Source organism: Leptinotarsa decemlineata, unplaced genomic scaffold, assembly GCF_025532065.1.
Source record: "Leptinotarsa decemlineata unplaced genomic scaffold, Ldec_3_MD MMD2_tig00026358_RagTag_RagTag, whole genome shotgun sequence".
NCBI classification, from domain to species: Eukaryota; Metazoa; Arthropoda; class Insecta; order Coleoptera; family Chrysomelidae; genus Leptinotarsa; species Leptinotarsa decemlineata.
The window spans coordinates 11,046,501-11,063,636 of record NW_027412703.1 but is presented as its reverse complement, the minus strand read 5'-3'; the positions used below and the strand labels follow the sequence as shown (position 1 = coordinate 11,063,636).

Here is a 17,136-nt window from a genome sequence, read left to right as displayed (position 1 = left end):
ATTGTTAATGAAAATATAGGAATTATATTTGAATTTTAACCTAATTAATATTTATATTTATTAAAAAATATCATAGAATACATTTATTTTTATTGAAAGTAAAGAAATGGAATAAAGGGTACAAAAACTACAATTTATAATTTTAATCATCTTCTTCCTCTTCATCGTCGTCTTCTGGCTGCTGGTAAATTTCAAACTGGTCTTCATTATCGTCTTCAACGACATTTGTCTCAAGTTCTTCCATGATTTCGGGGTCAAAGGTTCCATCTTCGTTAATGTCGCTCTGATATGGTAGAGCATTGAGACAAGCTTGCCCATTACATTGGCCATAAGCTAAAGAGCATTGCAAGCCCGCTTTCCTGCATCCGCATCGCGAACCACAACCACTCTTGCAGTTGCAGAAAATTGTATTTAGCAAATCTTCTGGAGCAGGTGGTAAAATTGCACAGGTTTATTAAGTTTTGTAGACTTGACGTAATGCATATAACGAAGATGATCGAGACTTTTCACAGATTTCGGAGCATTATAGACTGCCAATAAGGTTTGAGTTCCACTCTCTAATAATCTAATTTTTTAATTTTAGTAAACGGTTATCAGTATTATTGAATAGATATAGATTTAATGCATGAAGAAAATGATAAAATATAATATAATAGTTAATAAAAATTGACAAATATACAAATATTTATAATCATTGATTTATCGATAGTCCATCAACTATATATGGCGCGTTTTCGACCGGAGGCACCGGTTGACCTGAAGTGATGCTGTGACCGCGCACTCTCCGCCCTCTATCTCGAAAACGGTTCACCGTATAAAAAATTTTTTTAAACAAAATTTGTAGAGAATTTTGTATTCTACAATATTGATAATGAATACAAATAGCAAAAAACCCATAGGAAATGAGATATTTCCAAAAAAGCGCAAAAAACCGATTTTTGTGAACTTTGACCTTGAAATTTAATAGTTGCTTACACCCTACCATATGTAAGTTTTGAGACAACTTTCAGGGTGTCAATATACAAGTATTTACAGACTTACAGCTGGGTATCTCGAATTCCGAGATTCTTACCTAATTTAAGCTTAAATGACTGGATTATTTCGGTACGCCGTTTGGGCGCTATTGTTTTCCAAGAATGCCATACGGAATTCGATCTGCTCCTGAAGTGTTTCACAAACGGTTCAAAAACGTTTTTGATATGGAAGGGGTCAAACTCTATCTTAGATGACATTATAGTTTGGGAAAAAAGTAAAACTGAGCACGATGATCGTTTGAAGCAAGTATTTGAAAAAGCTAGCTTAAATAAAATAACTATCAATAAAAACAAGTGTAAATTTACTCTTATAGAAATCACTTTTATGGAACATATAATAACAAAATATGGTTATGTCCGGATAAAATTGGAGCTATAAAAATATGCCACAACCTAAAAATAAGAAAGAAGTGCAAACATTCCTTCGAATGGTCATATGTTGGTCGATTTATACCAAATTTGTCAAATTTAATTCTCCATTGAGGGATCTTATTAAAAAAGATTTCGTTTTTCAGTGGACAGAAAGGCATACAAAAAGTTTGAAAAATTGAAAAAAATATTGACTGAAAGTACCGTACTACTATGGTGTCAGTAAGCCGGTGGTTTTTTTCACTAGATGCATCAAAAAAAGACCTAGCAGCTACCTTATTATGAAACAATTTACCGTGTACATTCGCACCTCAAGCCTTAACCGAAACCCAACAAAGATGGGCTCAAATTGAAAAAGAGTTGGTAGCGATTTTGTATGGTTGTGAAAATTTTTCACGAATATTTATATGGACGTAACTTTGTTGTGGAAAGCGATCACAGTCTTTTACTTGGTATTTTAAAAAAACCATTATATGCCTATCCTGCCCGACTCCAAAGGATGGTATTACAGCTATAGAAGTATGATTTTAAATTAATTTTCAAGCCTGGTAAAGAGTTGTTTGTGGCTGATGCTTTGTCACGAGCATGTGACAAAAATAAAAGGAATAACGATAATTTTTTGACAATAATGTAGATGTTTGTGTTTTTGATAATGCTTGTCAAATTACAGATAGTAACTTTTTCAAACTTGTTAAGTAAACAACTGAGGATAATGATAGAATCTTTTTAAATAAGTTCATAAAAAAATGGTTCGCCATGTACAATTAAGAAAGTGCCTGAAACGGTTAAAGAATACTGTTATAGATCATGCCCGAAAGAAAGTAACGCCGGCCGCCATTGGTAACCATAAACCAAACGTAACGTAGCTGAGAGCGTGGGAATGCCCAATGTTTCTTGCCGCTCGAGAAGCAGCAAGAAACATGTTACCGATGTCGATGGAACTTCGGCGAAAATTCCACGATATTCCGATTGCGATATTTAAACGCTGACTGCAAGCGTATTCGGACAGTCAGCGACCTACATAACGCACTAAACGGGGATACCCCAGATTCCGAGAGAGACACAAACACAGGAGGCCAACGAAGCAGAACCAAAAAAGACCACCCCCGAGAGTCGCTGTCAGGCGGCTTCGGTAAGTATAAAAATTTCTCAACCAGACCTCATATTGATCTCATTTTCAGATTCACTGAGCACCAACACTTGCTCGTGACTAAAAAGACACTCGTCTCCGGTTAGTTTTTGGGGAACCCATGCAATAATTCAGTTAGGAAAGTCATGATAAAACAATTCAATAGATCAGAAAGTAAAAGCACCTAGAGGCTGACTTTCGACCAAAGAAGGTCAGATGTCAATCTTGCTGAAGTGCCCATCAGATTCAGAGAAAATCAAGGCAGTGCAAGAATGGCCAACACCGAAGAGCAAGCACGACGTAAAAGCTTCCTTGGACTCTTTAGCTATTACCGGCGTTCCGTGAAGGACTTTGGAAAAATCGCCAGACCGCTGCATAGCTTAACTGAGAAGAAAACACATTTCGTTTGGTCCCCAGACTGCAAACAAGCATTTGCTACCCTGAAGAGACATTTGACCAGCGCATCGATCCGCGCATACCCAAAGGAGGAGGGCTTGTTTATACTGGATGCATCCCAAACATGGAATAGGACAATTTGAGGAATCATGTGACCACGGTATGGTACGGTTGTTAAGAGCCTCTGAGGGTGACATTACCTTCCTGACGAGGCAAGACATCATCGTAGCTCAGAAAGAGGATCCCGTCTTGAAAACTGTGCGAGAATGGAAGGAGTGAGACTGGAATGGCAAGATATTTCCAAGCACGACCAGCAGGAAAAGGGTTACTGGCTTCAATGGGACTCCATGAGCATTTGAGATGACCTACTCACTCGGAAATGGGAAAGCCCGGATGGAAGAACCCATAAATTCCAGATGATTCTTCCTAAGATGTGTATCCCGTGTATCCTCGAATAGCTACACGATGGTCGTACTGGATGGCATTTCGGAGTAAATAGAACTCTAGCGAGAGTTACTATCGGGTCAATTGCCGTCGAGGCGTGGAAGAGTGGTGTAAGCGCTGTGACCTGTACTCTTTGAGAAAGGCTCCGAAGACAAGGCTGAGTGGAAAGTTGAAGCAGTACCTCAGTGGGTGCCCTTTCGAGAGAATCGCTGTCGACATTTTGGGACCACTCCCTATGACCACATCTGGTAACAAGTACCTTATGGTTGTGATGGACTACTTTTCCAAATGGCCTGAAGTAGTAGCCTTACCCAACCAAGAGACTAAAACGGTGGCAGAAGCCCTGTTGCAAAACTAATTGCCAGACATGGCGTACCCCAAGAACTACACTCGGATCAGGGCCGCAACTTCGAATCGGATTTATGGAAGGAAATGATGACTCTGTTGGGAATAAAGAAGACAAGAACAACTGCTCTTCACCCACAATCAATAACTATTTCTCGATGTTTGTCTCCGAAAACCAAAGACACTGGGATAAATGGGTTCCTCTTTTTCTGTTGGCATACAGGAGCTCCCAACATGACGCGACAGGTTATACACCATCCATGTTGTTAACTGGTAGGGAACTGAAGCTTCCGATAGATGTATTGTATGGCAGTCCTTTCGATGAATCTCAAGAGGTACCTCTTACAGAGTATGTGAATGACCTTAGGAGGGCGATGCAGTGTGGCTCTACCAACCCCAACGTCGGAAAGGTTTGTGCCCCAAGTTGTAGAGACCATGGCAAGGACCTTACTTGGTAACCAAGAAGATAAACGATCTGGTGTACAGAATCCAATTGTCACCCAGAAGCAAGCCTACAGTTGTCCACATAGAGAGGCCGAGACCTTACACGGGTCGTGATGTCCCCTCTTGGAATGTTGTTCGGGGCGAATAACCTCAGGGAAGGGGTAGTGTTGTAGATCATGCCCGAAAGAAAGTAACACCGGTCGCCATTGGTAACCATAAACCAAACGTGACGTAGCTGAGATCGTGGGAATGCCCAATGTTTCTTACCGCTCGAGAAGCAGCAAGAAACATGCTACCGATGTCGATGTAACTTCGGCGAAAATACCACGATATTCGGCTGCAAGCGTATTCGGACAGTCAAGTGGACGTTACAGTGCGGTACGCGAAGTGATCTAATAAGGCGATAGACATTAAAATAATAGTTGAAATTTTTAGTTGAAGTATTTGTGTATTTAAAGTTAAATAAATTTAAGTTTGATTATTCAGTGTAGCCAATTATTGGTGAACCCACGAGAGAAAAACGTAACAATACTATAGATTTAGAAACGGAATTGTAGAAAGTAATGATATTTTGTTTATGGGACATAATATTATTATAGCAAAAAAATTGAAGCAAGGAATTATTCGGAAAATTCATCTAGGACATTTTTCACAAAGTGTAAAAATCGTGCAAAACAATGTTTTTTTAGCCTAGTATGCGTAGAGAGATAGAAGATACTGTCCTGAATTGTGAAGTTTGTCTCAAACACAGAGTGTCAAATCCAAAAGAATTAGTGATGCATTTTCGAGAATTCTCTGAAAAGTGGGACTTCATCACGTTATGTCCAGCCATCGATATCTTCAGTCGAATGGGATGGTGGAAAGAGCCAAGCAAACTTTGAAAAAAATGTTACTAAAAGTAATTGAAGATAGGAGGGAGATAGAGTTGGTTTTGTTAATGTATAGAAACACTCCCATGGAAAACGGCTATTCACCATCTCAGCTAATGATGTCTTGTAATTTACGGGATATTCTACCAAGAACTGAATATAATTTGAAACCACAAAATATCAATTTTGAAAATTATAACAAGTCATTACACCAGCAAAGACAAAAACAATATTATGATCGTTCTTGTAAATATTTGAAACCTTCAAACATAAATAGTAGAGTGATATATCAAACTCGTTTAGGATCGAAATGGTCATTTGGTAAAATAAACAAACCTAGAGAAAGCTCATACGGTATAGAAAAACATGATGGAACATATATCATTCGAAAACAGTCTTCAGAAATATGTGGATTCGTTTTCCGATGGCATTTCAGGTTAGCTTCCCAAATTTCTGCTACCGCAGTTGTCGGTTAATTGGTCAAACCACCAACACTGACATAAAAACTTGGCAAGTTGACTTGGGTGTCACCAATTGGTGGTTCCACTTATGTTTCGCTTGCGTTTACGCAGCTATTTTTATCAAGTACTTTCTTGGTTTTTCTCATTTTGTCTTCAATCGAGGACCGCCTGCCCGGTACTGACGATGCCCAATAGACTGAAAACAGCTGTCTACCGGTGGCTCTTAAATTGAAATCAATATGGGAATGATCAAAAAGTACTTATCTATTCATTTTTTGATTTTCATGGAATTATTTTCCAGCAGCTTGACTGCATTAACCTTTCTAGATTATATATAATTCTGAAAACTTTTCCTGAAAGGGCTTTGAGTGTGTTGGCGGAGGCAATAAATTTCTCATTCTCTAAAGGTATGTTCCCATCGTGTCTGAAAATTGCCACAATCATTCCTCTACATAAAGGAGGCGATCTTGGCAACCCAGCTAATTTTAGGCCAATTGCTTTGCTACCCGTCTTGTATAAAATTATAGAAAAACAGGTAAAAAAACGAGTAATATCCTTCCTCGGGAAAAACAATGTGATAAATTTATTCCAATTTGGCTTTCAGTTTTCAACAGGTACACAAGACGCCATATTTTTACTCCTGGAAAACCTGTACACCAATCTTAATGACAGAGAATCTGCGGCGGCCATGTTTTGTGACCTAACCAAAGCCTTCGATTGTGTAGACCACATGCTGCTTCTTCGCAAGCTGGAAGTTTACGGGTTTAGAGGATCGACATTACTTTGGTTTGAGACGTACCTTTCTCATCGGCGGCAGAATGTTCTATTAGATGGAATTTCATCAGAGGAACGTTTCATTGACAGTGGGGTTCCACAAGGTTCCGTTTTGGGACCGGTGTTGTTTCTCATTCGATATTTTCAAATAAAAAATGTAACAAATAGTGGACATAACACTCCAAAAAGGGGGCTACATCTAACATGACCACGTATCATACACACTCGATAAAATCTCTCTCTGTATTTATGGCCTGGACCCGGATGTCACACAGGTAGCGTGTCACGTAGCTGCCTACGTGGTCATTTAGATGTAGCCTGGGAATTCTAGGTCTTCTAACTGGAACCACAAATGTGCGGTTGGCTCTTGTTGTTGACTCCGTGCGTATGTGCAGTATCCTGCTTTCGGCAAACAAGTGTTGCCCATCTTTACACTTGGCTGCACCGCGCTGATAGATAGATAGGTAGATACTTTATTGGTGTTAATATACTTACAGTATTCACACAAGTGGCTGATGAGGTCAATAGCCAGAAACACGTGTCCGCGGTTTGCCCCCCTTTTTGGAGTGTTATGTCCACTATTTGTTACATTTTTGATTTGTATCATACACACTCGATAAAATCTCTCTGTGTTGCGAAACTTGTGGTGCTCTCATAGAAAAGTATAATATATTTGTTCTTTCCATTTACATATCTCCAAATGGAGATTTTGACATCTTTTTGAACTCACTAGAAAATATTTTCAAAAAATTAGATTGCATAAAACATATCATATTGGCTGGAGATTTCGGTTTTCAAAAAATGATTACCTGTCTTACTAGGGGAAAAAATTGTATTGACAAAATATTCATAAATTTTACATGTTATCCCTACGAAACAACTATAGAAACAAATCTATCTGACCACCACGGACAAATCTTGAAATTGGAAATACATCAGAACAAAGTGAAAATAAATAAAAAAATAAGCCGACCTATAATAGATTCAGGTAATTATGATATTAGAAACAAAAAAAGCAAATAATACATGGTTTAATGGCGAAATGAGAAACATGCGAGACCAGCTACACCTCTTGAACAAAATATATACAGAGCATCCTTCTGATAATCTCAAGCAACAACTAAACAGTATGAAAAAAAATATACAAAAAAACTATTGCATGTGCTAAAAGGAATGTAATGATAATCGTATAAATAAATCGAAAAATCAAAATAAATGCATGTGGAAAATCATAAAGGAAAAAAAAACAGAGAACAACGAATTAAAGATCCACCAGTCTCACCAAACACCTTCAACTAAACTGCTGAAACAGTGTACAAAAGAGTACATTTTTCCCTCCGTTTTGAAAGAAGCATTAGTAATACCTATCTTCAAAAGTGGAAATCCAAATGATCCTACCAAGTTCAGACAAATATCTTTGCTACCAATATCAAAAATATTTGAAAAATGTATAGTTCTAAAAATTGTACATCATTTTGAGAATTATAATATCTTCACAGACTGCCAGTATGGATTCCGAAAAGGTAGAAACACTGAAATGGCGAACTAGATCTTAGCAACAAAATTACAACTTTTGAAAAACTACAGTATACAGAAATAACTTTTTGTGATCTAAGAAAAGCATTTAATTGTGTATCACATGAAATTTTTTTTAATAAATTAAAAATATATAATTTTTCTGACAATAGTATAAAGTTGATCAACTCATATTTAGAAAATCGATTTCAAACTGTAAAAGTGGGCAATTCTCTATCAACAAGAAAAAAAAATTACAACTGGTGTACCGCAAGGATCTATTTTGGGACCTCTATTATTCATAATTTTAATCAATGACCTACCATATCGGAAGAAACCGATATCATATATTTCATAAAGTACAGTACTTTATTTGACCATTTTACATACAGTTGTATATTTATGGCAAGTCACAAATACAGAAATCCTTGATCAGAGATAAAATTCATCTACTATGAAATATAAATAAAGAATATAAGTATAAATAAAATCACAAATATAAAATCTTTGAAATATGTCGCTAAAATTAAAATGTAGGTATGTTGATTTAATGAGAGGCCTTTCGTAAGTTAAAGATCCCGCCATTTCAATATATTCCTCTATATTATAGAAACAGTGTTGGAGGAGAAATCTTTTGATAATAAATTTAAATAAATTTAGTGAGGTTGAGTGACTTCACAGATGAATGAAGATGATTATAAAGATTTAAGTTCAGTGAATTTCTTTGACTGATAGTCAGATTATGTCTAGGCAAGTTCAATACACTTGCAAACCTTGCAAACCATATGCATGATTTTCACCATGTCTTTCAAATTTGTCAACATTTTCATGTTGTTGTTTAGTGAATCCTAAAAACTTAACACTTTTAGATTGGGCAATATTGCGATTGGAAGATATGATTATATATGCAGACGATACTACAATCCAAACAAATACTAAAACTCTAGATGAGGTACTTACATTATCTTCTGAAGCACAGACACAAACTGAAAAGTGGTTCAATGCCAATGAATTATATTTGAATAAAAACAAAACCCACAACATGGTATTCACCCTAAGAAATATGAAAAATTACTCAAATTCGCAAAGTAGTGTGAAATTTTTGAGAATTCATTTTGACAGTGAGTTAAAATAGGATCATCACATAAATGAACTATCAAAAAAACTTAAGAGAAACTCTTCGAATGGCATATTTTTCCTTGTTCATCCATTATTATGATAGATATTCCGACACCAACAGAAAGCAATTAGAATATTAGACAATATCGATTAGAGATGAATGTCGAAATTCATTCATTACATTAAAAATATTAACCTTTCCTTCTCTCTACATCATGGAAAATTTAATATACAATAAAAATAATCTATCTCAATATAAAAGTTTTTAAAATGTGTACGACCACAACACTAGGCATAAAAATGATTTGAGTACAAACTACTGCCGCTTAAAAAGATGACCAAATGGATCCAGTTTTTGGGCTGTGAAACTCTACAACAAATTACCACAAAGAATAAGATTTCTACCTGATAACATATTCAAAATAAGGATAAAATATTTTTTAATGAAAAACGCCTTCTTCAGCACCGAAGAATTCCTGCACTGTGATATAAGTTCTTCAACCATATAAACATTTGTCATTTCTTTTTTATACCAAATTTTTAATTTTACTAATTTGTTTTTAAATGTGCTCGTCGACATAACTCAGATGAACTTATAACAAATAAATGTTTTTTATAAAAAAACCTTTTTCCTTGAATTGTAAGCATCCATTGTTTATGTAAATATTAATAGATGCCTGACATATGCAAATTTTGTTAATATGTATGTAATGACTTGTGTTAATACTGACGAATGTATAAAACACCAATAAATTATCTATCTATCTATCTATATTGTATTCTTTCAATGATTTACGTAAATCTATTCACGGTGCAATACCTCTATATTTGTTTTAAAGTACTTTGAAGCTTCATATGTTCTACGTTTCATTATTTTCTTAATTTTTTAACCCTGATTTAGCTTTAGCTGCAGATTTTGTTTGCTTAAATTATCGAATTTTATATTCTGACCAACTGTAATATTGACTGAATGTAGGATAACTTTGTGAAAACATAAAAGGAAAGGAAATACCACTAGTACAGGATCGGGATCGGGAACGTTTTCTTTTTGAACTAGAACATCTCTTACGTTCATGAGCATAGTAATCTATATCATCATTTACAGTTTCCTCTCCTGATGTTGACCCTGAAGATGATCTCATTTTCCGGCGAGGTTTTTCACTTCTGGTGGAGGTGGCTGCATCTACCTAAAACATGAATTTAATGAGCACAGGGACTTGAAGTTCAACTATATGCTTTTTTATTTTGGAGACTCAAGTCTACATAAACACTCGTATATAAACTGTCCTAATTGTTTACCAACATGAATCATAAAAACCATGTGAACCATATTAAAGTTATAAATAAAACTAATCATACCTGGTCTACAACTGCATTGATTTCTGAATTTTTGAATTTTTCTTCATCATCCACTACCATTCCTTCTTTCTGTTTGGTACTCGAATAACAGCTGACCTTAGATGTTCTAACAATGGGGACATATTCAACTCTCATAACATTATCTTCGAAGAAGTTATGTTCATTACATACCGCCATATGGATTTTGAGATCTTTAATAATTACAAATCTTTTCGTAGCCACAAAAATTTCATCCTAAAAACATTATCTTGAATTACACTAAAATTTCAAAATATATAAATGTTATTTACTAATCCAGCTGGTCCATGCAGAGTAATATCAGGAACACCAACGTCTTGTATCGTCAGTGCGGTTCCTGGCAACCCACCAATATTTTTCCAAACTGGCTGTGTAATGAATATATGTTCCAACTTGGCCAGTTTCATTTTATGTTCATGGGCCAGCCTTTGAGTCCCCTCTCCACAATTGAACAAATACCTGTCAAATATTTGAATTAAAAGGAATTTCAGAAAAAAAAATTGATAATTTATTTGTGAATTAAAAAAAAACGAATCCGGTAGATGCAACTTAAGAACATGATAATGAAAAAATACCTTGTAGTATGTTAACAGTTGAGGAAATACTTTTAATGAAAAAGTTGGCTATGCGATGGAAATGACGATAAAAATTGTCTTTTTGATGCCTCCATTTCATGAAAAACATAAGCAATATTCAAAGAAAACCATTACTCCTTTTAGTCACATTCATGATTGTAAAATGATGAAAAAGATTGGAAGCAAGAAATTACGAGGAAGGGGGTGGCCAAGAATGAACAGTTTATTTATTTACGGCTTTGCTTATTTTTACAAAATATTTAACAAATTCACACATATGTACTATAAGTTCATAATTCAGTGTTCATATAGAAGTATTTGTTTCGAAAGAATTTTTCTTTCGTATAATTCAATGTTTATATGAAAGTAGCTGTTTCAGGAGGACTTTTTTTCAGTTTGTGTCTGAAAGTTACTTCTTTGCATGATCTACACATCCATGTATAGAGTTACTTCCTTCCTTTCTTTGGAAGACTCTCGCATCCTTCTTTTTTGTATCAAGATAGAGTAGTAGAAAGCCAAAAACTTTCTTTCCCAAAAATGTACTATAACTATCAGCTAGATGTAAGGACAAATATAAAAAAATAAGAAAGGTAACAAAAGAATTATTCAAATCGGCTGGTATATAAAGATTTTATAAGGGTGCTTCCATCTTAAATGGGTCACAGTGTATAAAGATAGATAATAATAATAATCTACATTTCAAAAATATGCCGACTATTACAGCTTGTACACAGACAACATAGAATGAAATAATGTCAAAAAAAAGAAAAAGTCATAAATATATACATTTATATAATTCGGTTTGGTCACTAACACTATTACTATTATTATATATTTTTTTATTTCTTTCTTACATTTCTTTATGCTCCTCAAATATTTTATTCGATTAGGCAACTTATTGTACAGCTTCATTGACATGTAATGAGGAGTTTTTTCTGTTATGGTTAACCTATGTATAGAGAGCACGAAATCATTTCTTCTTGTTCCATAGGAATGTTGATTAATATTGTTAAAGAACAGATGCCTATTTTTTAATACAAACATTAAACAATCATAAATATAAGGAGCATATATTGTAATTATCCCGTTATTCTTGAAGGCATATCTACATGATCGATTATACTTCAAATTACTCATCATTCTGATTGCTTTTTCAGAATTACAAATATTTTATTTATATTACTATTGCTTCCCAAAATATGATTCCATATCTAGTTACAGACTCAAAATTGGAAAAATATAAAATTTTTACTGATTCTTTGTTGAGATAATTGTGAACCACCCTTAATCCATTCGAAATTTTGCTCAATTTGTTAGCTGTATAATCAATCAATAATGAATTCAAGAATTCATCAATATGAAGTCCTAGAAATTTGGTGTCTTCTGAATATTTTATAGTAATGTTTTCAATATTCAAATTTTGAGGTCGTTCTATCTGTAATTGATTAGTTCTAAAAAGTATAAGATTAGTTTTAGATTCATTCAAAATTAACCTATTCCTAGTGAACCATTTTTTTGTATCAATTAAACATTTCCATACCTGTTTTTACTACTTCAGGGTATGTTTCACGGCCTATCAATAAATTATTGTCACCAGCAAAGACTGTAATTGAATTATGTGTGTTTGAATGATAACATAAATCGTTTATGTAGATAATAAATAACAAGGGACCCGCAATGCTTCCTTGGGGTATTCCTACTTTCACTGTCGCATTCTCAGATTTGTATGTTCGACCATGTTTGTTAATAGTTACTATTTGTTGGCGATCTGTTAGGTAAGATTCAATTCATTTCAGTGAGTTTCCTCTTATACCATATAGTTCTAGATTTTTTATAAGTATTTCGTGATTCAAACAGTCAAGTGCCTTTGACAGATCTAGCACATACCAAGTGCTAAATATTTTCTTTCCATTAAGTTTGTTATATTTTGAGTAAATTGAAATATTGCACTGTTTGTTGATCTGTCTCGTAAGTATCCGTGTTGGTTATTGCTAATTATAATACATTTATATAGAAAATTTGTATAATGTTATTACATATAGCAAGCTCAAATAATTTTGCAAAACTTAGTAGGATATTTACAGGTCGATGGTTTTCCATAAGTTCAGAATCCCCCTATACTATTCTGATCATTCCCATATTGTTAAATTTAAAAGTCACGGTAGACAGCTGTTTCAGCCTGTTGGGCATCGTCATCACCGGGCAGGCAGTCCTCGATCGAAGACAAAATGTGATTAACAAGAAAAGTACTCGATCAAAATAACTGCGTAAATGCAAGCAAGACATAAGTGGAACCACCTAATACTATTCTGATCATTCCCATATTGATTTCAATTCAAGAGCCACCCGGAGACAACTGTTTCAGCCAGGAGTTGGTGGATGAATCCACCCCCAGTGTTTATTGTAAATGTTTATGATATCCTACCTAGATTGATCCGTAAATAAATACAGAGCTCGAGGGGCTCCCTTCGCCCCTGTTCCGAGAACCTGAAGAGTTACCTTTCCTGGAACATATTTTGAGAACTTTTCTTTGATTTTTCTTCTTTGTTTTTGTGCTTCTGATATATGTTTAGGTTCCTTTGGCATATTTTTCAAAACACTATGTAACTTTGAATGGATTAGAGTTGAGTAGAGCTTCAGGTGAAGGACTGTTCTTTGGCTGAAAAGGGGAAGTTTAAGGAAAATGATCATCAGGATATTCAGTGGAGGGTATATATACTTATAAAATTTTAACGACGTGAGATTTTGGAAGATGAAATGTTATGATTTGTTACTCTTCTTCTTATTTTCATTGTATTTCGTTCAAACGTCGGTAATGTTTGAAAAATGTTTGTTGGTTGTACGAAATTCAGGTTCTAGGATGTCACGATCATACGCAGTTGATATAGAGCGTTCTGGTTTATTGAGGATAAGTTCGGATTGATGAACAGAGGATTCTGTTCTGGTTTCGACTGCGAAATGATCCTAAACTGTCTTGAACTGTCCCGAATCGTTCTTACTCACGAGGCTGAACTGTTGAGCACTGTTCTCTTTGCTCATGCGCATTCATGTAGAAATTAGTTTGGGCTATTTTCTAGGATGTATTTTTATTTATTTGATTTGAATAATTGATGATTGAGGTTAGATAACATTTCAACTAACTACAAGGATACGCTACATAACAAAATGGACATGATCAACAGTATTTTCTCGTCTTCATTTTTCTTATATACGATAGGTGGCACAGTGTCTCCTCAAAATGCGTTCTAGTTTAACCAAGTGTACGAGACTATTTCGGACTGTTTGAGATTTTTTGCTTGCACGCATCCATGTCTTGCGCAGTTTCTAAACAGTTTCGGATGAGAACCAGAACAAACCTTTTAAAGTCACTAGGTTTGTTCTGGTTCTACGAGTTTCAGGTTCTAGGACGTCAGGATTATGTGCAGTTGAGCGTTCTTGAATCGTTCTTGCTCTCGAGGCTGAACTGTTGGGAACTGTTCCCGTTGCTCATGCGCATTCATGTGGAAATTTATTTGATTTAAATAATTGATTATTGAGGTTAGATAAGATTTGAACTGACTATAAGGATACGCTACATAACGAATGTTTGGAAAACAAACTCAGTAGAGAAAAGTGTTTTATGTATAATTCAGTGTTCATAGAAAAGTATTTGTTTCCAAAGATTTTTTCTTTCGTGTAATTCAATGTTTACATGAAGTAGCTGTTTCAGGAGGGCTTTTTCTTCCAGTTTGTGTCTGAAAGTTACTTCTTTGCATGATCTACACATTTATGTATAGAGTTACTACTTTTAAAATTTATTGCTTCCTTCCTTTCTTTGGAAGATTCCTACTGTTTCTTTTGTATCAAGATGAAGTAGTAGAAAGCTATATACTTTCTTTCCCAAAAATTATTCACTCCTAAAAATATAATCTTCATATATACGATAGGTGGCACAGTGGTCTCCTCAAAATGCGTTCTGGTTTACCCTAGTGTCCGAGACTATTTCGGACTGTTTGAGATTTTTTGCTTGTACGCATCATGTCTTGCGCAGTTTCCAAACAGTTTCGGATGTTAGAACCAGAACAAACTACTGTTCACAGCACAAACTACTTACTCTCACAAACTACTTACTCTCAGGTGGTTTGTGAGTTCTTTGTGGTATGGGAAGTGACAAATCCCAGAAAGGATCGAAGGTTACAGATGAGTCTCCACAGTGTGTGCACTTCATCGTGGATTTTAATTGACCAACGAAATTATCTACAATCTTAGAGTTATATGTACTCAAATAAATCAGCCATTACTCTTGCGCTTTTTCGCTGTCGCTCAATTTTTCGTTAATCTCCGTTAAGGTCGGTTTAGGTTTGTCAACAATTCTATTAACGTCATCATGTAACCTTCTAAAAGATAACGAAGGAACTCATGGGCGTCTTAATGCGCATGACCCATGAATCGAGGGGCAAAACTCTGAATCTGACTTTTTAAGGAGACTGTTCTCACTACTTTATCAGATGAATCTTCTGACCACAATTCCTTGATAACTTCTGCGAAAGTATTAGAAATATTAGTATTGATATCTTTCATGTACTCATCCTTTTCCAAATATCCCAGTAACCATCTCGTATTTGATGAACATTGGATTGCACTGTTCATGAAACAGGTGTTGCCAATATTTTTCATCCCATTAAGCCCAATGGTTTTGACTAAGGAATGTCTCACTGATTCAATTGTGTTGTAGCTGTTGGTGATACGTTCGCCACCGCTGTCTTCATTCCAGTAACCACGGATGTAATGATTCTTCCCATTATTGGACAAACGGAATGAGGAATTTAAAGTCAAATTTCTTGAAATTGAATCAGAAATTCTCATAGTGGTTTTTTCGAATTTGTGAAAGAAAGATAATTCCAGAACTTGTTTATTTTTCTCTGCATCTTCTGAGACAATTGGGCAATGATCAATCTGCTGACTCCATTTTGCGTTGTTCATAGAAAATGTTTATTTGATTTGTGGGTTCAGGAATATTTCATCTAATTTTTGAGTAGACGGAAGAGTACCTACCCAATATCGATGTGGCATTACCCGTTTGAATGGCGATACTAATTCTTTGAATCAAAAATGAATAGGCTCGGTTGTCATTGGTAGAATTCATCATTCTTCTACCAATTTCTTTCAACAACTCATAAGCAATGAGATCCAAAAACACCAAAGGATTCAATAGCAACAGGAAAGAAACAGTAAGAATCTAGCAAAGTAGTATTTCCGAAATTTTGATTTTTCTACTCAAATGATTTATTCAACTTAGTTTACTCTATTTTATTTTCGAATCACACTTCTTGGTCTTTTACCGCTGTCACCATGTTATATATTTGATTTTCTTTATTGAATATATAATATATAAAGGAAATATTCACTTCAACAGCTAATAAAGTCAACAACGTACTTTTGTAACTAGCAACAAACATGACAGTTCCTAATCCTAATACTTATATCTAGTTGTCATCAAAAGTATGGTATTATAATATATAACAGTTTTTATTGCAATATTTTCAGTATTTTGTAAATTCTTGTACGCTTGTCCTTGGACACTTTAATAAAATTGATCTGCCAAGCTCTGTCAACATGCCAGGAGTAAAATAAATGTGGATAAGGCGGACCTATTACCCCCCATAACATGCATTAAAAAACACCTCAGCCATATCTGACATGAAAAATGTAAAATGAATGACTCCTGAAAAAAAAAACAACCAGAACTACCAACCAACAACAAAAAAAAAATTGAAGTAAAATGTACATACAATTTTATTTTCTATTTGTGCAATAACAATGTGAAAAATGTTACCTAGTCGAGACACTCGCCTAAAATGTGTATCTCGGTTGAATGATATCTTATTTCGCATTGACCTCACCTGAAATTTTTTACATTGAATTGTAATGACTATTTCTGTATTTTTACAGTTATGATATTCATATGAGCTCTAGAGATTTTTTGGTAAAATTTTACTTTATGGGATACTCACGGATTTTCGCGATTTTTTCTGTGATGATAGGAATTCAGAACACTTTTTATTTTTTGATAGCCTGTCAAAGTTTGTATGATGTCATATTTTACCTTTTTTTATTAAGCAATAAAATATTACAATTTACATATTTTTAATTCAACACATCTTTTTTCCATATCATCGCACTTTTTTCTATCCCTTTTCATTATTCACTTATTGCCACTTATTGTTAACTTCACATCGTCGTATGGTTACAATTACTGTGTACTGTGAATTGACACTGAGATACTATTTCACCGCTACCCCCGTT

At 34.8% G+C, this 17,136-nt stretch overlaps 1 protein-coding gene across 3 annotated transcripts in view; it reads right to left on the bottom strand.

Moving 5' to 3' along the window:
* Positions 1 to 13,797, bottom strand: part of RNaseZ (Ribonuclease Z) — a 52,977-nt gene extending 39,180 nt beyond the window's left edge. Inside the window, exons 1-5 of one of the 3 annotated variants that reach the window (XM_074184629.1) lie at positions 13,571 to 13,793; positions 13,277 to 13,510; positions 10,549 to 10,735; positions 10,259 to 10,492; positions 9,912 to 10,086 (exon numbers count right to left, since the gene is read on the bottom strand). In XM_074184629.1, the coding sequence (XP_074040730.1) occupies positions 9,912 to 10,086; positions 10,259 to 10,492; positions 10,549 to 10,735; positions 13,277 to 13,437 (757 nt within the window). In that variant the 5' untranslated portion in view covers positions 13,438 to 13,510; positions 13,571 to 13,793. Of the gene's footprint in view, positions 1 to 9,911; positions 10,087 to 10,258; positions 10,493 to 10,548; positions 10,736 to 13,276 lie in introns of all 3 variants that reach the window. The other 2 variants (XM_074184627.1, XM_074184628.1) reach the window with 2 other exon arrangements.
* Positions 13,798 to 17,136: the final 3,339 nt, after the last annotated feature.